General features: G+C 35.6%; 2 protein-coding genes across 15 annotated transcripts in view; both read right to left on the bottom strand.

Annotated features, from left to right (window-relative positions):
* The window catches only part of LOC127863790 (sodium/glucose cotransporter 4-like), a 29,852-nt gene extending 14,111 nt beyond the window's left edge, over positions 1-15,741 (bottom strand). For 2 of the 14 annotated variants that reach the window (XM_052403445.1, XM_052403436.1), the window contains exons 1-11: positions 12,874-13,031; positions 11,310-11,592; positions 10,232-10,332; positions 9,656-9,724; positions 9,152-9,256; positions 5,929-5,988; positions 5,584-5,688; positions 5,070-5,175; positions 4,250-4,330; positions 3,454-3,591; positions 804-877 (exon numbers count right to left, since the gene is read on the bottom strand). In XM_052403445.1, coding sequence (XP_052259405.1) covers positions 804-877; positions 3,454-3,591; positions 4,250-4,330; positions 5,070-5,175; positions 5,584-5,688; positions 5,929-5,988; positions 9,152-9,256; positions 9,656-9,724; positions 10,232-10,321 — 828 coding nt within the window. In that variant the 5' untranslated portion in view covers positions 10,322-10,332; positions 11,310-11,592; positions 12,874-13,031. Of the gene's footprint in view, positions 1-803; positions 878-3,453; positions 3,592-4,249; positions 4,331-5,069; positions 5,176-5,583; positions 5,689-5,928; positions 5,989-6,971; positions 6,978-7,097; positions 7,104-7,159; positions 7,166-7,221; positions 7,228-8,623; positions 8,630-9,151; positions 9,257-9,655; positions 9,725-10,231; positions 10,333-11,198; positions 11,593-12,873; positions 13,037-15,600 lie in introns of those variants that run through there. The other 12 variants (XM_052403440.1, XM_052403441.1, XM_052403437.1 and 9 more) reach the window with 12 other exon arrangements.
* Positions 1-25,371, bottom strand: part of LOC127863793 (uncharacterized) — a 147,444-nt gene that overhangs the window by 14,111 nt on the left and 107,962 nt on the right. The gene's annotated exons all lie outside the window — the stretch shown is intronic.

Here is a 25,371-nt window from a genome sequence, read left to right as displayed (position 1 = left end):
TTTGATTTTCTGTAGTTAAAAAAATAATGCCTCTATTTGCGAGTTACGTATGTTCTGTACTTAAGTAAACATATAGCCCCATTTCCGATTATTTAAGCAATCTTACAAATATACTCTTTTGATAATCTGGAATTTAAGAATTATTTCTACAACAATCCGTATTTTGATCATTCTTTTTTCATATTGAATATATTTAATGGGTACAGTACAAGTTTGTTTGAGAAAATGTTTTGGTAAAAATATTGCTTATGAACTAAATTGGTCATAGGTCTAGAAATTGGTAAATAATCATTATGAAACAGAATATTGCTGCTTAATAGTTTATATCAGTAAAGAGTAGAATGTGAATTAAATCATATCAATTTTTTTTTTGTATTGCTTTCATCTCAAAAGTATGACAGGAAAGAATGACATGTCACATTTTACAAATTTCGGGTTGCTTGGTTGCTTTCCTAGAACCAAGAAAATGTATATATATGTCCCTATTTTTTGTAGGTGTAAGGGATATAACAAAGCACGCCTTTCGTAAAAATAAAATAATAAATTCTAATAAAATTAGAAATTTCAAAATCACACTGCATTGGCCCAACGGGTTTAATGCGAATTTTTCACAACAATTCACCAGAACATGTGTTGTGAAGTCTGAAACAGACGGGTGAACTTAAGTCATTCACCATTCGGGCGAATATCTGAGTTTTAGCGGATATATAAATACCAGCGTGGGCATTCATTGAATTACTTTTCAACATCTATCATTTACGCAAATGTTCAAATGTTCCGTTGATGTTGTAATTGTCACCTACCTGGTCCGAACACCAGTACCATATGGAGTTGATTGTTATACCGATTAGGCCTGGCCAGGGTATGTCACCGGTAACTGAAAAAAAAGACAGGTGAAGGTAAGGATAAGTAAGGAATGTCGTGTATAGTCTGATGTGATATAAGTCGTCTTCAGCGGACCTTCACTTTTAAATCCCCCCCCCCCGATCACTTAAATATAAAACGTCCGATAACATTCCGCGCAGAATGCAACCACGACAAATTGGCGTCATTTCCCTATCAAGTACCCCATTATATCCTGGGTGGAGAGAAGCAAGCGTGGGACTATTGTTTTGCTGACAAAAAATCCGTGGTCTGAGCGGGATTCGAACCAGGGGAACACTGAGTGCTAGATAAGAATACAACATTGAGACCACGGTCCTAAATATGACAAACTACGAGAACCGGCTACCAACGGGGCTTTAGTTAAACATTTCATTTTCTACAAGACTTGGTTGAGGTATGAATAAGGAAACATAAGCTGGAAATATATACCTATTTAAAGGGGCCTTTTCATAGATTTTGGCATTTATTGAAGTTTTCATTAAATTCTCTATATTGATAAATTTAAACATTGGACCTAAAAACCTCCATTAAAAAAAACAAGAATACAAATAAAAAAATTAAAAAAGTAACCCTCGACAGGGCTCGAACCACTGACCCCTGGAGTCCTGTAGTAAAAAGTATTCCGCTTAGGCCACTCGGCAATCCGTGCTCATGCTATGAGAGGATGTAGTTTTTGACGATGCTGCGAAGCATCGTCTAAGTTATCATATCTTTAAAAAAATTATTCACAATGGCAACCTATGTAAAAGACCGAGCCAGTCCGATTGAGATAGCTCGAGTTTTCTAATCGGCATACCTCGCTGATAATCATTGATAAAGGTTAAGGAAGTTCAGTTATAAATAGGACAGCATATTCTGGGAAATGATTTCATAATTGTTTGCAGTTAATTTTAAATCAGTTACTGAGTATATTCAATCCATTATATGTTGATAGATCAATGAAACAACTATGCATTTTCTGTATTGTATTTGACATTTGTCGGGATTCAGTAAAAAAATTAAGAATTAAAACGTGTATAATTAACTTTCAACGCGATCATGAGTGCAAAGAAAACGAATTATTTCGAACCTACCATTTGTAAACGTTGTAGCGACAACGGTATATAAACAGCATAATAGCCGTATCATATCTGTGATACTCGCTCATCTGCGTGCTTTCTCATTTTGCATATTTAATAAACTTTTCAAACATAAATTACAGAGCCACATCAGTGCACATACTATGTTTGACAATTCATTCGTTTGTTGGATATTGTTTGCTGTTTTATTAGGTCATATCGCGGAGATTTAGTTAACCTTACCATGTGTTCATGGGCGAACTCGCGTTTTCAAGTGCTCTTACGACTATGTGCTCATACCCACTTTCGATCGGGAATCATCATGAAAGTATTACCATACTTAACGAACAAACATGCCTAAGCTTATTGAATTAGAGAAAGAGAACAATAATCAAAAGAGAAAAGTATATGTTCATGCACATGGGATTGTGAAATCACGTCCGTACACATAGCATCATTAACTTAGGAAAGGAAACAACGAAATATTAAGTTTGGTATGATATACATGTGAAGTTAAAGAGCATGGTGTTATTAAAGAGCATGTCAAGTTTTGAATTTCTATGCTGAATCATAATGTTACCCACAAACGTATTACTGTAACAGACAGTTTTTTAAGATAAGTGGTACAGAAAATACACGTCGAATACTTTTTTAAAGATATTTCTTGTTATATTTGATCGAGAATGTAACCCGCCTCCCAGTTTCGCTGGAAGGATCAAGTTCCCCACGGGTACTACTTCCCCGTACCCCCAATTTTTTGTTCGTACCTTACATTTTTCGTACCAATTTTTTTCGTGCCCATTTTTTTCGTACCCAGATTTTTTCTCGTAATCAAATTTGTTTTCGCACTCAATTTTTTTCCAACCCAATTTTTTTTCGTAACCAAATCTTTTTACGTCCTTTTTTTTTGGCATTATTTTTGTACCCAAAATTTTCGTACCCATTTTTCACTACCCAAAATTTTCGTACCCACATACACAATTGTGGTGATGTAGATAAACTTAAATAGATGCTTTTATATCAATCCTCTTCAAAGCATCGTCACACCAGTACTTTCAGTACTTTGATTACTCTATATAAGCAATCCTCGTTATTTCACAAAATATAACAACAACAGAACTTTCCAAATTATTCAATCGTTTCGTGTTGCAACGCTTTATAATTTTCAGGTTTTCAAATCGATGCATATAATGGATATTTTAGAGCATGGCAAATGTTCATTATTACTATTTCCATACAAATATCATAACTAAAACAAACATTTGAAACAACTTTTTTTTATTTTGTTAATTTACCAAAAAGTGACAAGGCCCCTTTAAGATATAAGTCGCAATTGAAAAGTGTTGCATAGTGTTTCACTGTAACAGTGTAACACTGTTCTTTAGTTTGGTATACTTACAAAAGAGTAAACCATTAAATATACACAAATGCAATTCATGCCTTATATCTTACGTGGTATCAGAAACTTATTTACCTAACGTCGTATATATTTGTTAATAACACTAATCACCAGGGTCCCGGAAGAGGTGCATGTAGTCCCCCCGTGGGCGCCCGCACGTGCTGTTCGCTTCGCTGTGGCGCGTGTGGTTGGAGACCGCATCCGGGTACTTGGCCTTGATCCCGGCGATACCGCCTACCTCTATGAACGCTGAAGTCAGTCGGAAACATGTATTATAACCACTGAACGTGCGATGTTTATCTTAAAAAGGCACACCAAATGGTCATTATAATAAAGACGAAACTGAAATTGTATTCATTGATATTTCAGCATGCTTTATAACGTTGACCTTTGACAAACGAGAAAGCTAAACAGAGTCTTATCGTAAGGTATACTTAAACAAATAGGCCGCGTTCTGTGAAAAGGTGGTTTAATTTACGTGTTCGTTTTATTTTTCGTTTAAAGGAAGACCGTTGTGGACGAAAATCTAGTTTATGCGGAAAGTGTCGTCCTTGATTAGCCTGTGAAGACTACACAGACTAATCTGGGACGACACTTAACGCGCGTGCATTAAACCCACTTTTTACAGACCTTGGCCGATTAATACAATTAAACAATTCAATATTTATGTGTAACCTTAACCTTTGACATACACAAATTGGGTGGGTACACCTTTCATTTTCTGACCACAAAAAGTATTACAATATTAAAAAAACTTTCATGCGTTTAGAAGTTGCGAGCATGAAACAAGTCCGGACAAGGGCAGGCTTTAAGCGATGTTAATGTTTGTAACATGTTGAATGTGGAAACAGATATGTACACATTTTGCAATGTTGGTACGTTAACAACCTCCGGATACTGTACCTACCCATGACTGCCAAAACGAGTGCTCCTATCAACATGATGATGGTCTGGATGAAGTCAGTCCAGATGACCGCTGTCAGGCCGCCTGCAATGAACAAGTAACTCCGTGCAATAGTCACCTACCTCCTCTGACCTTTATTCCTGTGATAAAAACCTTCTTTCAGCAGTGAACACCTCATTCATGTAATGACAACTTAATTTGTGTAATGAACCCCTAATTCCCGCAATAAAAACCTTCCTTCAACAGTGAACACCGAATTAGTGAAATGAAAACCTAATTCATGAAACGAAAACCTACCTCCTGAAATGGAATCCCCATTCATGTTATGAGCATGTAAACCATGCAATACAAATATAACTCCTGTAATGAAAACAAAAGCTGGGCGCTGACCGTATGTGCATTATGTAAACTGTGAACCACACTTCTGAAATTATTCCAGGAACGGTAATTGGGATGATTATATGGGGCTGTGAGTTTTACATGTTAGTGTGGAGACAGTTGACTATGCAAATTATGGGTAACTAAGATAGTTTCGTGTTACCTTGAACATAGTTACCATGGTTAAAACGGCGGTTGCTAAGAAACGGGAAAACTAGGCTTCATGCATGTGCGTAAAGTGCTGTCCCAGGTAAGCCTGTGCAACTCGGACAGGCTAATCAGGCACGACATTTTCCGCATAAACTGGAGTATCGTTAAGAAAGGACTTCATGTACACTAAACATTCAATAAAAGCGGCAAGTGTCGTATTTCAAAGGCTAATCAAGGACGAAACTTAACGCAAATGCATGAAGCCCCGTTTTCCCAGAACCCGGCCCATGCTTACCCGCTATTGTGAACACTGCAGCCACGGCAAGAAGTACTAGGATGGAGAGGTAGATATTCCAGTTGAGAGACTGCTCGATGAAAATGGCCCCTGCGTATAAATCTGCCTGAAAGTAACGTCTGAAACTAGATGTGCAGTAGTAGAGGCAATTTAAACATGTTTAATTAACGTCGCGGTCTGGTATTGTTTGGTACGCGATGCAGTTTACTATTTGCATAATAAAAGTTAACGATCTCCGGCAACTATTTACGAAAGCAATTTCATTTTGGACAATTTGGTCAAACTTGTTCAAGTGCATAGTAAAAGTTGCATGTGCGCTTGTGAAGAGCTGTACATGCGCATGTAAAGAGCTCACATTCGCATGTGATCCTAAGAAGATACAACGGGTACAGTCCACTCTTAGAGCGTCTGAAAATCTCCTCCGAAAGATAGTTATAGTGGAAACGGTGTTTAGGGTGTTAAAACAAGCAGTAGCTAAATGCAATAATGTTTCAACCATAAAGCAGCTACTCACTGAGATCTTGGTGAAGATGTAGACTAGAAGAGCCAGCACGGCCAAATAGATCTGTATCCGGTTCCCGCCGAATCGCAACTTCAGGTACTCCGGCATCGTGAACACCTAAACAAGCAGACGACATCAATCATTCGGAACGCCTCTGTGTTTACATAGAATAAGGGGTCTACATCCAGATTGTTTCACTGTTGTAAGCAATTAAGTTTTGATATTTAAATAACAAAATACACAAAAAGTATGTTATCATTTATTTAATCTTTTGCCAGAAAACAGTTGGCTTAACTCCACACCATATGATAAACACATTTAACGAAATAATTTGATTCTAGTAACTTCTCGACTCACCCCAGATGCGATGTATACGGGAAGAAATATGTAGGCAAGTATCATCAACACGTACATGGCCTGAAACAAACATGTAGGCAGTTATGACGTACTTGGCCGAAATTAAAAGAACTATGTAGGTAAAAGTCATCAGCACGTTTAGTCCTTAAATATATGCTTGCAACTTTCATTTATTCGTGCATAGTCTGAAAATATACACGTACCTTTTATGAACCCGTACGTGATCTTAAGAAAATAGCATCTCAACTTATGTGGTCAGGGAAAAATATGTCGGCTAACATAGTGAACACGTATATGACCACAATTTATGTTGTTATGTTTTATCAACTCGTCCATCGCTTTAAAGAAATATATATAGGCACTCTTAATCAACTCGTTTATCGCCATAAAAAAATATGAAGGTAACTACTTTATTAACGCGTGCGAGGTAATATGCTGGATAATAACATCAACATGTACATGAACATAAATAAATATGCAGGTAAATATATTCAACACATAAATGGTCTAAAAGCTTGTAAGCAAGTATCGTCGACATGTACATATGAGCTGAACAAATATGATATACAAAATAACTAGGTATTAAGTTTTACGCTATTTAGACACTCGGCGTCTTTACACTCTCTAACGACAAGGGTTATTCACGCATTACAATGTAAGCCTCGCCGGCTAAATGCATGTGCGTCAATTTTTGTCCCATTTAAGCACGTACAATCCACACAGTCTTATCAGGAACGACACTTTCCGGTTAAACTGGATTTTTGTTTACAAGAGACTTCGTTAAGATGAAAAATACCATACTAATTAACAGAAAGTTTCGGTCCTCATTTATATGTGACGAAACTTTATGCACCTGCAGTAAGCCCAGTTTTCCCAGAAATAGACTCAATAAGTCATTCTAAGAAACCCACGATGACAATTTGATCGAGAGCGCGGTTTGTTCATTCCATCTTACCACCCTATTATCACTGTTAGGAAATTCGTACTAACAGGTATATGGCGACTTACGTTAACCTTACACATGTATATGTCGATGTACTTACGTTCAGCTCATAAAGGGATATGGCGTACTTACGTTCAGCTCACATAGGTAAATTGCGACTAACTTTCAACTCATACCGATATATGGCGACTTAATTTTAAGCTCATACAGGTATTTTGCGACGTACGTTCAGCTCATACAGGGATATGGATACTTACTTTCAGCTCATACAGGTAATTTGCGACTTACGTTCAGCTCATACAGGGACATGGATACTTACTTTCAGCTCATACAGGTAATTGGCGACTTACGTTCAGCTCATACAGGTATATGGCAACTTACTTTCAGCTCATACAGGTATTTGGCGACTTACGTTTAGCTCATACAGGTATATGGCGACTTTAATTCAAATCAAATATGTATATGGCGAATTACTTTCAACTCATACAGGTATATGGCGACTCACCTTCAACTCATACGGGTATATGGCAACTTACTTTAAAATCAAACATGTATATGGCGAATTACTTTCAACTCATACAGATATATGACGACTTATTTTCAGCTCATACAGGTATATTGCGACTTACTTTTAACTCATACAGGTATATGGATACTTATTTTCAGCTCATTCAGGCTTACAGGAACTAGCGTTCATCTCATACTTATATATGGCGACTTACGTTTAACTCATACAGTTTTATGGCAACTTACTTTAAAATTAAACATGTATATGGCAAATTACTTTCAACTCATATAGGTATATGTTGACTTATGTTCAACACATACAGGTTTATAGCGACATACGTGCAAACAGATAAATGGTGACTTACGTTCAGCTGATACAACTATATGGCGACTTACGTTTAACTTATACTTACGTTTAGCTCAGTATGGTGACATACTGTAAGCCCATTCATGCATACGGCGACATAAGTTCAGCTTAGATATGTATATGGCGACATACGTTCAACTCATACTTTTACATGGCGACATACGATCAACTTGTACATGTATATGGCGACATTCGTTCAACTCATACACGTGTATGGCGACATAAGTTCAACTCGTACAGGTATATTGCGAAATACGTGCAACTCATACAGGTATATGGCGACATACGTTAAACTCAAACATGTATATGTCCACAAACGTTCAATTTATATAGGTATAAGGCTACATACGTTGAACTGATACAGGTTTATGGTCACTTACGTTCAGCTCACACAGGTATATGGCGACATACGTTAAACTCATAAATGCATATGGCGACAAATGTTAAACTCATACATGTTTATGGCGAAATACCTTTAACTCATACATGTATATGGCGACTTACGTTCAGTTCATACTGTTATATGGTGTACTTACGTTTAGTTCATACAGTTATATGGCGACTAACGTTCTACTCATGCAGGGAAATGACGACGATTGTTAAACTTATACAAGTATATGGCGACATTCGTTCAACTCATACAGGTATATAGCGACTTACGTTCATCTCATACAGGTATATTGCGACTTATGTTCAGCTAATACAGGTATATGGCAACTTACCTCTAGTTCATACTGCTTTATGGTGTACCTACTTTCAGTTCATACAGTTATATGACAACTAACGTTCATGTCATCCAGGGATACGACGACGATTGTTAAACTCATACAGGTATATGACGACATACGTTCAACTCATACAGGTATATGGCGACTTACGTTCAGCTCATACATGTATATGACGACTTACGTTTAACTCATACAGGTTTAAGGCGACTTACGTCGAATTCATAATGGTATATGGGGTACTTACCTTCAGTTCATACAGTTATAAGGCGACTAACGTTCAAGTCATATAGGGATATGGCGACTATTTGTAAACTCATAAAGGTGTGTGACGACATATTTTCAACTCATACAGTTATATGGCGACTTACGTTCATCTCATACAGGTATATTGCTACTTACTTTCAACTCATACAGGCAAATTGCTATTTGCGTTAAGCCCATACAAGTATATGGCGATATACGTACTACTCAAACAGGTATTTGGAGACAACCGTTCAATTCATACAGGTATTTGTCGACAATCTGTAAATTCATACAGGTATATGGCGACATACGTTCTGCTTACACAGGTATATGGCGTACTAACGTTCAGTTCTATAGGAAAATAGCGACTAACCTGCATCTCATACAGGTATATGTCGACTTACGTTCATTTTATACAGTTTTATTGTGACTTACGTTCAGCTCATAGAGGTATATGGCGATGCCGGCGGCTGCCCCAGAACCGACCATGCCGACGAAGTGGAGGCTGCCGATGTTGCTAGCAAACAACGAAGCTCCGACCTGGAAAATGCGAAGCACCCAATATGCCAATATGAATGAATTTGAAGCGATGTAAAAGATGGAGTCACCTACAACAGTTGAAAATATGAATGCATTTGAAGTAATGACAAATAAGTATTAACCTTCTACAGTTAGACAATACAATACATCTCAATACAGGGTTCTTTGTCAATTGTACTATCAAACTTAAATAATGCTTTTGTTGAAGTTGACGTTGTATGTTATGTATAAACCACACATCAACTGCAATAAAACGCAAACAAAATCACTCAATTCCAAATCTATTTAATACTGTTACAAAATATACACTTAAATATGTGAAAGAAGTTTTGTAAACGCGCCGTTAATAGTAAAGGACGTTAGCAAATCACTCAATCAGAAATCCTCCAACATACTGACCGGAATCCAGTTCATATTTCGTCCGGCAAGGAAATACCCGCCAGCGCTACCCCGGTTCTTTCGTGAACTCTGAAATATACAACTGTTTCCTGAATGACATAGAAAAAATATTACATACCCCGTGGTTTCTCTTTGATAACGTCAAACCAATAACAATTCAGCAAAATGCGTTTCTTAAATAAAAATTAATTTAAATCCGTATAGTCCCCCTATTAGTAATCTTATTTCTCGGCTATGCTAATTTAAAAAGACCCAATACATTTACAGTGTGATTAGTAACATACAACGTCGTATTTGTGATACATCCCTGCAAGGCAAATGATCATAATCTAAATTAGTAAACAACGAAAATGTGCCTATGGATTTGAAATCACACGATCGTTTTATTTGAGAGGATTGGACATCTTTTATTTAATAGCAACAGCAATGGCAATCGTTATACATCGACTTTCGCCGGAATCATCCGCAAGATGGATTTATAAAAAAAAAATCTGCTTATTCAGAGAGCAGCATTGACGGCGTACCTATTACGTCACTTACCCATACCCTTAACGGTCTAACTATGACGTCACGTACCCATAATCCAACGAATAGCACGAGCAGGAAGTAAACGATGATGACTACGATGTCAGACACGTGGAGATAGGTACCAGCCACAGTCGCCATGGTAACTCAATCTGCAATTTAATACAAGCGGCGCTCTGTAAAAACGGGGAATTATGTATGAGCTTAACGTGCCGTCCCAGATTAGTATATGCAGTCTGCACAGACTTATAAGGGACGCAACGTTCCGCCTATTAGACTGGCTTTGTCTATGAAGAGATTTCTTTCAAACATAAAAAAACTATAAATCGGAATGTGTCATCCCTGATTAGCCTGTGTGGAATGCACAGGCTAATCTGGGACAACACTCTACTCATATGCGTAAAGCACCGTTCTAACTGAGGTAGGCTCATATTATAAGAAACATAAAAAGGGTGAAAGAAAAACACATCACTGCGCAGAGGTTTATATGGGCTCTTAACTATATTCAAATAACCACACATTGCATATGTATGATACTTTTGATATTTTTAACATATAATATTGTTTACATATTTTTTGTCATAAAATATATTGTATTTGCAACATTTTGCTTGAAACAAATCTGATTCGTTGGAACGGCGCATGTGTCAGAAGCAACAATATATACTAACATTTCATATCAAACACTGAATACTATAGCACACTTTGGAAAATGAAGACAATGTAAATGATATGTGTGCAGAATAAAATTAAAATGTTTACACCGGTAAAGAAAATGATTCTATTCCTCCCTTTCTGTTAAAATATACTTAACAAGTAAGGTATTTAATTAAATCTGTTAAGATAATTACATCCAAGTAAACATTTATACTAGTGTCAAGTGTTTACGCTAATAGCACAATGGAAAATCTGGTGCCGAACTGATGATAAACTGAAGACAAATGCGTAATAAGGTGCCATCTAAGGTATTTAAAAAGAGAAATTAAATATGGATATAAGCTTAAATACGTATTCCTACCTGAACGGTTGGCTTCAATAAAAAAATTCATTAACGATTGCATGCAAGATCAGTAAATCATCACAACGAAAATCACAATCGAACTAAAAGGTTGATATTGTTACAACCTACATCTGGTTTAATGCTTTATCTAAGAAGACGCTCAAATTTTTTTCTCTATCATGGCACAGAGAGATTAGATGCTGTTGAAAGTTGTTCGCGGATGATATGGCCGGAAGACACAGTTAAAGTTAGCATTCAAATTATCAGGTGTTATCATCCACTCGTTACCAATGGCAGAAGATGTCTTAATGCGTCTTCTTAACTTTTCCGGCGTTTCCTTTGTTTGTCGATCCTTTATTCAAACATTCTTATGAAGTGGCGCTTGGGCAGTTTTAACTGTAACTCCGAAATCCTAGATAAAAAGTACAATGGGTCAATATCCGTACCTTTAGATAACAGAGCTAAATATCTTTCCCTACGCGTGTGACGAAAATATTATTCGGGTCATGAACTGAAGGGATAAACTTGTATTAATCTCGTAACTCGTTTAACCCGACAACTATATCACACGGATGTGCTTGCAGCAAACATGAAAATACGTAGTTTCTTTTAAACCCGCGTGCAGAGTAATAAAAAGTGCTTTTTCCTCAAACAAAGTCATCTGATCATACAAACCAATTCAATATTTGTTTGCGTATTATGTTGAGTAAATTTAGCATGAGTATATATCTTTATCTCATAACAGTGTAAGTGCTTACAGAGATGCAAACTGGTGATTTCAAGGTCGCCGTGGCGTTGTGGATATGGTGTCCGCCTAGCGATCGGGAGGTCACGGATTCGATCTCCACTGTGGGAGCGTTCTTTAGATCTCCCCCATAGACTACCCCAAAGACACCAAGGAAACGGACTCGAGAGCGTTTAATATAAGCCTAAGGCTTTTTATGCAATCGAGCTTAAATAAATAGGTTTAAAAAATGTATTGAACTATTTCTGTTGTATTTCTAAATATATCAATCTTGTAATAAATGTTAGTCTTTAGAAAAAACCGTGTGGTGATATTCCAATTGTATTTGTTATGTTTATTGATATACTACTTTTTATTCTAGCAAGTTTATATCCAGGTATTCAACTACGTATTTGTGAATATTTCTCGATTTCACCAAAGCGGTAATATTGTCTTAATTTAATTAATGTAAAATAAATCTCAAATTTTGAAATGCACTTTAAAAAGTACATGATTTTGTTATACATACTGAGAGTAATATAAAATAAATAGGTGTATACCAAACGTTATTCATATAATTTATCACTTTAACTAATTAAATTGTCATTTCAGACAATATTTATTTGAACTGAATGAAAATAATACAATATGTTCAATTCCCACGTCAATACAATTTAAATAAACGCGTCCTAGACCAGTACTAAGGTAGAAAGATTTCCCGAAAAGGCCTGGCTTCCCGAAACAACAGTTTAAAAAAGCAAATATATAGTAGGTATTCAGATGCGTTTTACAATGGTAATTCTTATTGGTGTTCTCTGCGGTTGTTTCTTGTTCTGTTTTTCTTTTGCTTTGGGTTTGGGACACTATTGCGAAGCCTGATTATATTATACGATATTTCATTATTTCATTTAATAATCCGTTTAAGGTATATTGATAACGCACTTAACCGTAAAAGATTTCCACACTTACATGTTATCCGCTGATTTATAAATAAACCAGGTAATCACACTCTTTCAGCGAATCTTCTTAAACGAAAGTTAGAATCACCGATTTTAACCTGTGTTACATTGTTTGCTTATACTGTATTTAGATCGTACACTACTTGAGCGGTGTAGCGTGCAATGGAATCAATCGATAACGCCAAACAGACGCGTAGCAAAACAGACGCGTAGCACGGGTACACAGACGGTAAGGAGGTGTTAAACATGGTAGAGAGATTTGTTTTTCGCCGTGTTTGTGGGTAAGTTCACTTTCTTAGTTTGTCTCTCTCCCAAACAACTAACCTACTAAACTCAGTATAACTCTAAACCATCCTTCAATCCACTCATGCTAAATCATCTCAACTCATCCTCAACACTAGTCCCGTTATATCACTTAATCTCACCAGTAGTTCCACTCCTGTTATATCATACTAACTCATCCTTAAACTCATCCTTAAACCTAGTCCCGTTATATCACTTAATCTCACCAGTAGTTCCACTCCTGTTATATCATACTAACTGATCCTTAAACTCATCCTCAACACTAGCCCCGTTATATCACTTAATCTCACCAGTAGTTCCACTCCTGTTATATCATACTAACTCATCATTAAACTCATCCTTAAACCTAGTCCCGTTATATCACTCAATCTCACAGGTACGTCCACTCCTGTTATATCATACTAACTCATCCTTAAACTCATCCTTAAACCTAGTCCCGTTATATCACTTAATCTCACCAGTGCGTCCACTCCTGTTATATCATACTAACTCATCCTTAAACTTATCCTTAAACCTAGTCACGTTATATCACTTAATCTCATCGATACGTCCACTCCTGTTATAGCATACTAACTCATCCTTAAACTTATCCTCAACACTAGTCCCGTTATATCACTTAATCTCACCAGTACGTCCACTCCTGTTATATCATACTAACTCATCCTTAAACCTAGTCCCGTTATATCACTTAATCTCACCAGGTACGTCCACTCCTGTTATATCATACTAACTCATCCTTAAACCTAGTCCCGTTATATCACTTAATCTCACCAGTACGTCCACTCCTGTTATATCATACTAACTCATCCTTAAACCTAGTCCCGTTATATCACTCAATCTCACCAGTGCGTCCACTCCTGTTATATCATACTAACTCATCCTTAAACTCATCCTTAAACCTAGTCCCGTTATATCACTTAATCTCACCAGTACGTCCACTCATTTATATCATACTAACTCATCACTAAACCTAGTCCCGTTATATCACTTAATCTCACCAGTGCGTCCACTACTGTTATATCATACTAACTCATCCTTAAACTCATCCTTAAACCTAGTCCCGTTATATCACTTAATCTCACCGGTAGTTCCACTCCTGTTATATCATACTAACTCATCCTTAAACCTAGTCCCGTTATATCACTTAATCTCACCAGTGCGTCCACTCATGTTATATCATACTAACTCATGCTTAAACTCATCCTTAAACCTAGTCCCGTTATATCACTTAATCTCACCAGTACGTCCACTCATGTTATATCATACTAACTCATCATTAAACCTAGTCCCGTTATATCACTTAATCTCACCAGTGCGTCCACTACTGTTATATCATACTAACTCATCCTTAAACTCATCCTTAAACCTAGTCCCGTTATATCACTCAATCTCACCAGTAGTTCCACTCCTGTTATATCATACTAACTCATCCTTAAACTCATCCTTAAACCTGGTCCCGTTATATCACTCAATCTCATCGATACGTCCACTCCTGTCACATCACTTTTACTTATCTTTTTATCCACTCATGTGGTGTCATTATAATGTCTTCCAATAAAAGAAAGGGGGTGCAACAAGCGCAATTCCATTGCGGCGTTGAAAATAGCATTTCATTCTGAAAACCCTGACATGTAACATGTCAACTTGTTTGGCACGCTACATCACTTGGTTTAGGCTTCATTCTTCTGCTCGTAAATTTTATTTCGTAAATCGAGTTGGTGCTATGAGTGCTTTGATACGACTTTGTAAGCCCGTTAGTCAGAACGTTACAATGTTTAGAGATAAGACATTTTAGTTTTTTTAAGCAATATGACATTCAACAATACCAAATCTATTGTATATGCCAAACATCACGCTGGTAATACTATTGAAAATAGAAGAGTCATTAGATTACATCAAACGTGGCTTTACTGCACCATACAAGCTACAACATTTGGCAACACGATACACAAGTGTTTAAGCACAACCATACGTGTTTATCTCGAGAGAGTTTAAGATTCACACAGAGCTCTATAACACATGTTCTCAATTGCCATGAAAACCACCAAAATCAACAACCGCAACACATGTGAAAAAAACAAAGGTGTGAAATCAAGAAACAACATTTGTTACATCTAAATATTCAAATGGTTTTCAAGTAAGCTTTAAAGGAGAAATTAACGTTTTTGTTGAGCGATTTTGCAACCGGCTTTTTCACGCGAATTTATCATAGATAATAGCTATCCACTTAAGATAAATTCAAAACTACTTTTATAAAACGTAAACGTAACGTTAGTAAACAGTCACAAGTTATTCTTCTCACGTGTAAATCATTGATAGTTCATGAATAACCCAGGCAATATGTGCATATATCACAAATTCGCGAATTGATCATAGATAATAGCTATCCACTTAAGATAAAATTCAAAACTTCTTTTATAAAATGTAAACGTACTTAGACAGTCAAAAGTTTCTCGACTCACGTGTAAATCATTGATAGTTCATAAATATCCCAGGCAATATTTGTATATATCACTAATCAACGGCAAGTCTTCTCAAACGAAAGTAAACATCCCCCGTGTTATCAAGTGTCGCAATGTTTATTTATATTTATATCGGACGCTGTCAAGCGAGAAGGGCGATAATCAATAACGCTCAAACAGCGGCGTAGCAATAGCATAAAAACGACAAAAAGAAGCGAAAAGTATGCTCGCTTATCGTTGGTGTACATCGTATTTACAGTACATGTATTGCATGCTTAAAAAGGGATTCAGTTAACCACACACACACACACACACACAAAATCTTTATTTTTTTCACGTTACATGAAAATAACAGACATGGAATAAGCAATAACATCGCTAGTCGTCGTGAGACTGTAAGGCATGCTATTGAATAAACATAGTTGCAAGCATATTTTTAATATCAGAAACCGATGATTACATATGTACTATAACCAGCATGTGGGGGGGGAGAGAAAGTTTTGTCCCGGGGACAGATGTGTATTTCATTATTGTTCTTTCTTAAAGCCTTTTGTATAGATAATGGTTTCAGTGCAGCTTATTTGAAGAATATATATATAGTATCAATTATTTGTTTATTTATTTTACTTCATATGACAATTAAGAGTAAAAACAAAAAAGGTATAATGGTATATTTAAAGAAATTAATATTGTTTAAATGTCAGAGATGTGGAAATGCTGGTTATGTAAACAATATACCTGTAGGTACAGTACATAGTACACGTTGCTCTTTCATCTTCTTGTAGTTTGGCACACAATACATGTTTTTAAGGAATTTATCCACAATTGTAAAAATTATTTAGCCACAGTTCATAAGCAATTTATGTATGAATATCTGCTTTTATACAATTCAAAATATATGAAAATCATAAAGAGCATATAATCGAAATTGTACAATATCATGCGATCAACATATCTGGATTTTAAAACACCTTCAACAATGCAGCAATTTGTTTTATGCATAGTATTTTGTAATTTATCATATGATAAAAGTGTAATAGTATATAATAAATTTGTTATTAAATTGTAATTGTTTGGGAAAGTATTCCGTGGTATGCAGCCTTAATGACGCTATTTTTAGGTAGGTCGGTTTACACATTTAACCAATCGGAACACTTCTTCCATCTCCGGAGTCTCCGTAAAGAGTGGACTTTATGCAATTAAAAGCCGGTTGGGTCCAGAGTGCACAGTTAACCTGATCTACTAATCGGAACCCTCGGACGATTCCGCCATAACGGTGTGGTGTAGCTCACGCAGAAGTGCACAGTCGAAAGTGTTCATGTGTGAATGTGAGCTCTTCGTGCGCGCTCGTACAACTTTTCACAAGCGCACGTGCAACTTTAACTATGCGCTTGAACAAGTTTGACCAACTTGTCCAATATGAAATATTGGCCGGAGATCGTATACTTTTATTAAGCGAATAGTTAAACTGCATCGCGTACCAAACAATACCAGACCGCGACGTTAATTTGACATGTTTACATTGCCTCTACTACTGCACAACTAGTTCCGTACGTTACATTCAGGCAGATTTATATGGGATACCAAAGGGGTCGAAACTTTAACTTCTGCTCGAGCAGAAAAAAATGCTGCTCGAGCAGCATTTAAATGCTGCTCGACCAGCAAAATGCTGCTCGAGCAGCAAATTTACTGCTCGACCAGCATTTTTCTGCTCGAGCAGAAAAATCCTGCTCGACCAGCATTTATTTTTAGATTATGGCATTAGCCAATCAGAACTCTTGTTATATTTGCCGTTTGGTGCGAAACTGGTTTGTTTGGAAAAAATGGCTGCCGCCATGATGGTGCCTTTTTCCCATCTTCTGCAAGTTTATGTGACGCCCTGTTTAAAGTTTAACATTGACACGCGGTAAGTGCTTTATATTTTGGCTGCAAACTAGTCGATCAAAAAATAGTTGTCATTCGCTTAAAAAGAAAATCGATCATAAATGTCTTACGGCTGTTAAAACTTTTGCGAAAATCACGACGATGACTGATAAGAATGGCTCAAAGGGTGCGCACGTGTAGGTTCTCTGTTTCTATCGATTTACTTTCTTAATGATTCTTAATAATGGCTTCCGACACAGGTGCCGATTGCCTGTGATTGTGCCTTTCTGGTTAACATTGTTTACGTTTCTCGTTCTCCCCATACATGTATATCTGCTGTTCTAACTTTTACTGTTAATGTTATCCAAAAAGGCAAAATATCATGTCTGTTAACCAGTTCTCAGTGCCCCAGATAAGCTGCGTATCTGCGTCTTTCACCCTATTAAAATGTTTAAAAATGCAAAGAAATACAATATCATGAGTATTGAAAACGCAACCAATTTGACTTTTACGCAAACTCGTCAAATTAACGATACAAAACTTCGATTAAAAATGCTTTGCTCATTTTAGGTATTTTCTTTTTGGAATTATTATCGTAACGCGGTGACGCTTACATTCAGCAAGCTCAGCAAACGGTCATAGTTATTCAAACGCTATGCGTTTTCAATCTGACCTAATTCGTCGCTTATTGTGCATGTTTTTGTAAAGCGTCTGTACTTTCAGTTTCTATTATGATGCAAAATAAAAATAGCAGAGAGAGGTCGAAAGACGTCCGAGATTGTTGCGCCAAAATATCAGCCGATGGCAAAGTTTTTCAAATTAAGAAAGCAAGAGCCAATAAGTGCCGAATCTTTCGTGTTATCGATTTTGTTAGAAACTGTGTATACAGCAGTTGAGTTGACATCCAAAAAACATGATGGAAAGTCTGTGACTTAACAAACCTGTCAAAAGTATAAAAAGGCATGTCATTGGTTAGAAATTGTCAACATTTTTTAAAGTTTATATCATGGACAGTTTCAAGGATTAAAGATATTACGAAACATCAGTTTATTAAAATTTATGATGATAGTTTACAGTTCTATTGAATCAATACAAGTGTGCAGCGTCAACGGTAGTAAATCAGCAATTATTTTAAGGTATGCATTTTTATTACTCATTTTACTCTATATGAAGAATGGAATCACCCTATTTTTCAAAATCACTGGTTGAAAACCCTATTTCCCAAATAATTATCTGAGGCACTGAGATCTCGAGGACTTTTCTCAATTTCAATGTAAATTATTTTTCACCGAGGCCAATTAGCTTGTTCAAAGCTAACAACAGGTAAAATTTGAGTTGTGTCTGAATTACAAGTTGTTTAATTTTTCATAATTGAAATGTTTACAATTTACTATTTATTGAATAACTTGGCAGTGCATAATTAAGTTCTGGTATGTTATTTTCAGCTCTGAACTGCGAAAAAATTGCATGCCGGTAATAATTACATTGGTGGCACTATAATGAGTTACCTTTCATCTGTCCTTCCATTTAAATGTTCCTTAAGCAGACTTCCCAAACTTTGCAGAAAGAGTTTAGGCATTGTATTACACACTCATTTTAACCATGGCATGCTATTGTACAACATGTTTTGACGGAAATAATTTCGATAAAAAATATTTGAAGGAAATAATTTTTCCATTGCGAATCGTTTGTATCTTTTTATCTTTATTCTAAAATGCCCCTCTTAAGAATAATGTCATGTATAGCTGGTTTAGAATTAAGGATGATGATATGTCCTAACAGCATTTTGTCATGTCATTTACTGTACTTCTTAACCAACATGTATTTGAAACAGAATATTCAGTCCCCATATAACTACGCCCATATGTTGTGGACATTTTCATACAAGAATACAAACAGGAATATGTATTGGAGTTTGCTGTTTAAATTGACAGTCAATCGGAGGGTAACATGTTTGTTTTTAACCAGAAGTGAGGAACTAAACGCAATTTGCAGGGAAAAAAATATCTCTTTATACCACTTAAGTATATATGCATCACAGGAGCTCTAGTGTCGTGAGGTTGAGGAAACTAGTGTTGAATCTAAAACATTTAGCATCATGGACTCAAAAGTGAGAAGCCAAGTCAGACACCGCAAAATGTAAAATGATCTGTCAGATGTTTGGTCTGACAGGCTACAAAATTCTGTCAGACTGAAGGATAATTTCTGGATTCCACTTATTAGCATACCTGATAATAGCATATTTCTGTTATTAGCATATAGAATGTCAAAGCACAGATTAATTCTTAAATTTTAATGTATTTTTCTTCTATTAATAGCATAATTTTTAACCCCAATATTCAGAATTCACTTAAAGTCTTTATAGCATATAACATTCTCAGAATGCCAAGAAAATATGCTTTAAATCTGCAAAAATATGCTCAAATGCAAATGCAAACACCTTAGAATACAATTCCATTTGATAAATAGTTATCTTAAACATTAATCATATACAATGTTGAATTTAAATTCGATCAATTATTAACAGATTTGACTTATTGTATGCCCCCAGTTGCTATATTTATGCTAAAATTTGTGTTCCTGTTAATAGCGTATTCCTGTTATTAGCATAATTTTTGCTGACATGGTATGCTAAGAACAGGAATCCACTGTAGCAACATATTAATCAGGAATTATGGTTTGAATCCGTGAACTATTATTTTTAATGGTGAAAGAAAATCTCCATGGCGCGTTTTCAAAAATTCCTAATCAAACTTGGTAAAAGAACACAAAGAATAGCAAATTTATTACAGCGCCAACTACCGGGTAAAAATGATTGATTTTTTTATATTCCGTAAAGACAAATGCCGCATCATATCCTATGGGTGATTTAAAAAATAATAAAGCCTAAATGAAACATGCATTTATTTTCTTACCATTAAGCATGTTTGAGTTCTTTTTCTATCTTACAGAAGTGTTTCCATGTGATTAACTTAAATGTGAAAATTCTTCTCAATAACTTGCTTCATTAACAAAATATATTGAAAAATATCCTTCAAATTGCCCCAAGTGTACTGGTTTTGCGTGACATTTTATGTTAAAGGTAATTTTCAATTCTATACTTCAATAAAACTTTCAGAAATATTAGGTATTGCCATCATTTAATGAATATAAAAATGCATATGCTTTAAGAAAAATAAAACAATGCTTCTTATAACTTAGTTTGATATCTCTTGTAGCAAGTGTTCAAAGCAATGATGTTCTTGTCAATTTTGTGCAACAATTTTCAACTCTCTTCACGTATATTAAGAGGTGGCATCATAAAGTGCTTCCATATTTATAGGCAAAAAGTGTCCTTTTAACCTGTCACATGTTTTTTCTACACATGTGTACAGGTATTTATACAATTATTTGTTCATGTAAATTTTGAACAGCTGAATACTAAATGTGGTCAGAATTTGTCCCTGTCCCAAGTGTACATTTTGCAAAAAAGTTATTTGATATTTTTCATAAGATAGAATTTTCAAGGTTTTACATAATTTTCTTCAAACCACTAGATGTACTGAAAATTTGATGCCAAAACCTTGTGAACTTTTTTGCAAGACAAATATCGTATTGTCCCAAGTGTACGAAATTTTTATCATGTTTGATGGACAGGTTATAGCTTTTAAAAAATAAACAAAGGCACTAATTTTCTGGAAAGAAGTACACAGAAGGGTGTAATCTCCCAAGAGAAAAAGGTGGTTTCTTCACTCTGGGGGAGAACTACTCTTATTATATGGGTATGTCTCCATATTTTGTCTTCAGAAGAAACATATAAGCATATAAATGATAATGTGTGAGAAGTATATTTGACTTTACCATAACATTATTACAAAAATACATTTCCTCTTCTCAAATTAATGTCAATTTTAATCAAATTGTTTCTCCAATTATCTTCAATGTTAGTCTGAAGTTGGTTATTAAATGTTGTACATGTACACTTGGGACATAAAATGAATGTTTTTCTTATAAACCTCCAGAAAGTGAAAACAAACTTACATTATAGCAGAATTAATGATTAAATTTCGATTTAATAAAGCATTCAAAAGCAACTGAAAAAAAAAGCCAAAATAAAAGTTGAACATGGTCAAATGTCAAATATGATGGATGACAAAGTCTTTCAGACACTTATAATTAAACCATGCAGACTGTCACCCTTGTGGTACAATTCCTACACATCTAAACTAAAAACCATGTTAAAACCTTCGATAAACAACGGTACAGCACTTATTATTATTTCATTCATTTTTAATGACACATTACCAAAATATATTGAGGATATATTGTATTACAGAGGAAGGTCAAGTAAGAGGACATCGTGTTTAATGTATAAAGTATAAAAAGAACAAGGTCTAATTTATAAAGAACAAGGTCCAATATATAGAGAATATAATGTTTAATATATAGAGAGCAAGGTCTAAATATAGAACAGTGAATTATATGTGTCTTGTTCTGAGAAAACTGGGCTTAATTCATGTGCGGAAAGTCTCGTCCCTGATTAGCCTGTGCAGACTGCACAGGCATATCAGGGACGAGACTTTCCGCTTTTATGGTATTTTTAGTTTGAAGGAAGTCTCTTCTTACCGAAAATCAAGTTTAAGCGAAAAGTGTCGTCCCTGATAAGCCGGTGCAGACTGCACAGGCTAATCTGGGACGACACTTTACGCACATGAATTTAGCCCAGTTTTATCAGAACAAGACACATATTTATATAGAAAACGAGGTAAAATATTATAAAAAAATATAAACATGTCATTTGTATACAGAACCATGTTCAATATTTATAGAAAAGCGTCCAATATATAGAGAACACAATATAAGATCAACTTCAAGTATAGAGAGCAATGTCTTATATATAGATATCAAATTCCAACATATAGAAGAGGCATACTGTCTTATATTTAAAGATCAAGGTCAATGCCATAGAGAACAATGTTTAATATGTAGAGAACATCATTTGATATTTAGAGAACAAGGTATGCTATCCATTTGTATAGAGAACAATGCCCAGCATATAGATCTCCAGCATATAGAGAGCAATGTCAAATAGATCTTTATTATATAGAACAAGATAAATTATGAAACCAAAGTCATTTATATACAACTATGTGAAATATTTTGAAAACCAGGTCAAATGTATCTACAATTTGTGAAATATATGTGTTTTTTTATGGGAAATACAGATCTATGACACACTGCATAATTATGGAGATTCCTTATGCCTCTGATATCCCATCGGTTATAAACATACTAAGTGCCACACAAATACCTCAAATGAAATACATATAAAAGTTATGCTATTTTTCTTCAGATTTTCATCCATTTTGAAAATGTCCCAAGTGTACAGATTTGGCCTAAAATCATGCTAGATTCTTTCAGCAAACAATTCAAGTTCCCTGTAACTTATCTTATCATTTTATCAGAATATTTTATGCCAATTTAATTTGTATTCTATATTACTGACTGTTTGGGTATTTCTTAGAATAAATGAAAACTAAAGTTGTCAAGTACAAATAACCTTAAATCATCAAACAGACCTTCTAGCACAGAACATTATTTGGGGAAACATTAATTTGTGTAGTCAAATGTAATAAAAATTTAAAAAGTATTTATATATGTTGAATGGTTTGATTATTTAACTTGTATACAAAAGTCATGTTAGTGTCCCAATTAAGTGTACAAATGTTTGAAAATTGTATACAGTTTTGGCAAAAGCTAGTTTTTGCAGATTTTCTTATATAATAAAAAAGAAACTTCACATATATTTGAAGACCATCCTAATTTTGATAAATCTGAGTTTTTACTTTAAGATACACTGCTTTGAGGCCAGGAAAAAAACTTTTAGGAGTATAGTTTTGAAAAATATGTGTTAAAAAACATGAACATTTCAATTTTTTCCATAATTTTTTTAGAACACTTCTGATTTTGTATTTAAATTTTGCTTAAGAACATACTGCAAAACACACAAAATATTGATAACATGTTTTAATGGGATTTTATTAAGTGCAAAAGACATGTACATTTATAAAAAAAAAATTCAAAACATTTGGTTAACATCTTTTGTGGTGAAAAAGTGATTACATCTGACAGAACGGCCCTACTCATTTATATAACTTGAACCCTTTCCCTATGCAATACAAACAAAACTGTTGCCATAACTTAACATCTAAAATTTGAGAAATTTTTTCATTTAGGCTTCATTATCCCCACGCTTTTCGGTGAAAAAGTGGGGATATTGTGGTTATCTCCGTCTTCGTCCGTCCATCTGTCCGTCCGTCCCGGCCACTTTCTCCTCCTACACTATAAGCACTAGAACCTTGAAACTTACACACATGGTAGCTATGAGCATATGTGCGACCCTGCACTATTTGTAATTTTGATCTAACCCCTGTGTCAAAAGTTATGTGGGTTGAGGTGGGGCCGGGTCAGAGATTTTTACTCATTTTTATTTCCCCGGATCTAAAGATCGGGGGTATATTGTTTTTGGCCGGTCTGTCATTGTGTGTGTGTGTCCCAAAACTTTAACCTTGGTCATTACTTTTGCAATATTCAAGATAGCAACTTGATATTTGGCATGCATGTGTATCTCATGGAGCTGCACATTTTGAGTGCACCGGAGACTACACCGAATGTCTTCAAATTGATACTGAACCTCTCTTATGGCAATACGGATAATCTCAACTATGCATGGCCCAATTACCAACTCTGGGGTGCCCCGCCCACATTGGCCACGCCCACATAGACCACGCCCACCCAAAATTAACTTTTACTATAATTTCTTCATTTCTACACAGATTCACTTCAAATTGATACTCAACCTCTCTTATGACATTATGGTTAATCTCAACTATGCATGGCCCCATTACCAACCCTGGGGCACCCCGCCCACATAGGCCACGCCCACCCAAAATTGCCTTTTACTATAATTTCTTCATTTCTACACCGATTCACATCTAATTGATACCGAACTTTTCTTATGACAATACGTTCAATCTCAACTATGCATAGCCCCATTACCAACCCTGGGGCACCCCTGGGTCAAACATGCGGCATGGGGATACACGTCGGCCTCTGCCGCGCCATTTCTAGTTATTTTTTAAATCACCCATATTTGTGTTCAGTTTGGAGAAAAATCAAGAAAATTATATTTAACAATGAAATACATTTAAGTTGTTTGATGATATTTTCATGTATTTCAACTTTTCCAATGTCCAGATAAATACCCTATTTGTACCCATTGAAAACCTTTAAAACTTTAATTTTGCATTGCTATTTTGTGTTTGGCTTGAAGAAAAAAGATTGATCTGTATGCAAATGTTTACATTATATCTCACAATCATAACAATTTCCAATTAATCGTCAGTGGTGAGCGGGTTTTATCATTATAATATGATTATTAGTGCTTGTGATCATATTTCAGATGCCCAGGGGCCTTTATGGTTGGGTTAGGGAGGGATGCTCCCTTCCTTCCTTAATTTATTTTTAGCTCCACTGGCCAGCGGGGCTTATGTCATGGTTCTGTGTGCGCCATGCGTGCGTCCGTCCGTGCCTGCGTGCGTCCGTTCGTGCATTAACTTTTCCTTTAAACATCTTCTTCTCCTAAACTACTGGTCCAATTCTGATGAAATTTCTCAGTAATGTTCCTTGGATGAACCTTTTTCAAATTTGTTCAAATTATGCGCCTGGGGTCAAATTTGACCCTGCTCTGGGGTTACAAAATTGAACATATCCTTACTATAAGGCCTATTTTGTGAAATCTTTCAAAATCTTCTCATCCATAACCATTGGGCATAGGGCTATCAAATTTGGTATGTAGAGACATCTAATAGTCCTCTACCAAATTTGTTCAAATTATGCCC

This window comes from Dreissena polymorpha, unplaced genomic scaffold (genome assembly GCF_020536995.1).
Source record: "Dreissena polymorpha isolate Duluth1 unplaced genomic scaffold, UMN_Dpol_1.0 chrUn038, whole genome shotgun sequence".
In the NCBI taxonomy this organism is placed as follows: Eukaryota; Metazoa; Mollusca; class Bivalvia; order Myida; family Dreissenidae; genus Dreissena; species Dreissena polymorpha.
Note: the sequence above shows the minus strand (reverse complement) of the source record. Positions and strands in the feature narration are given on the sequence as shown.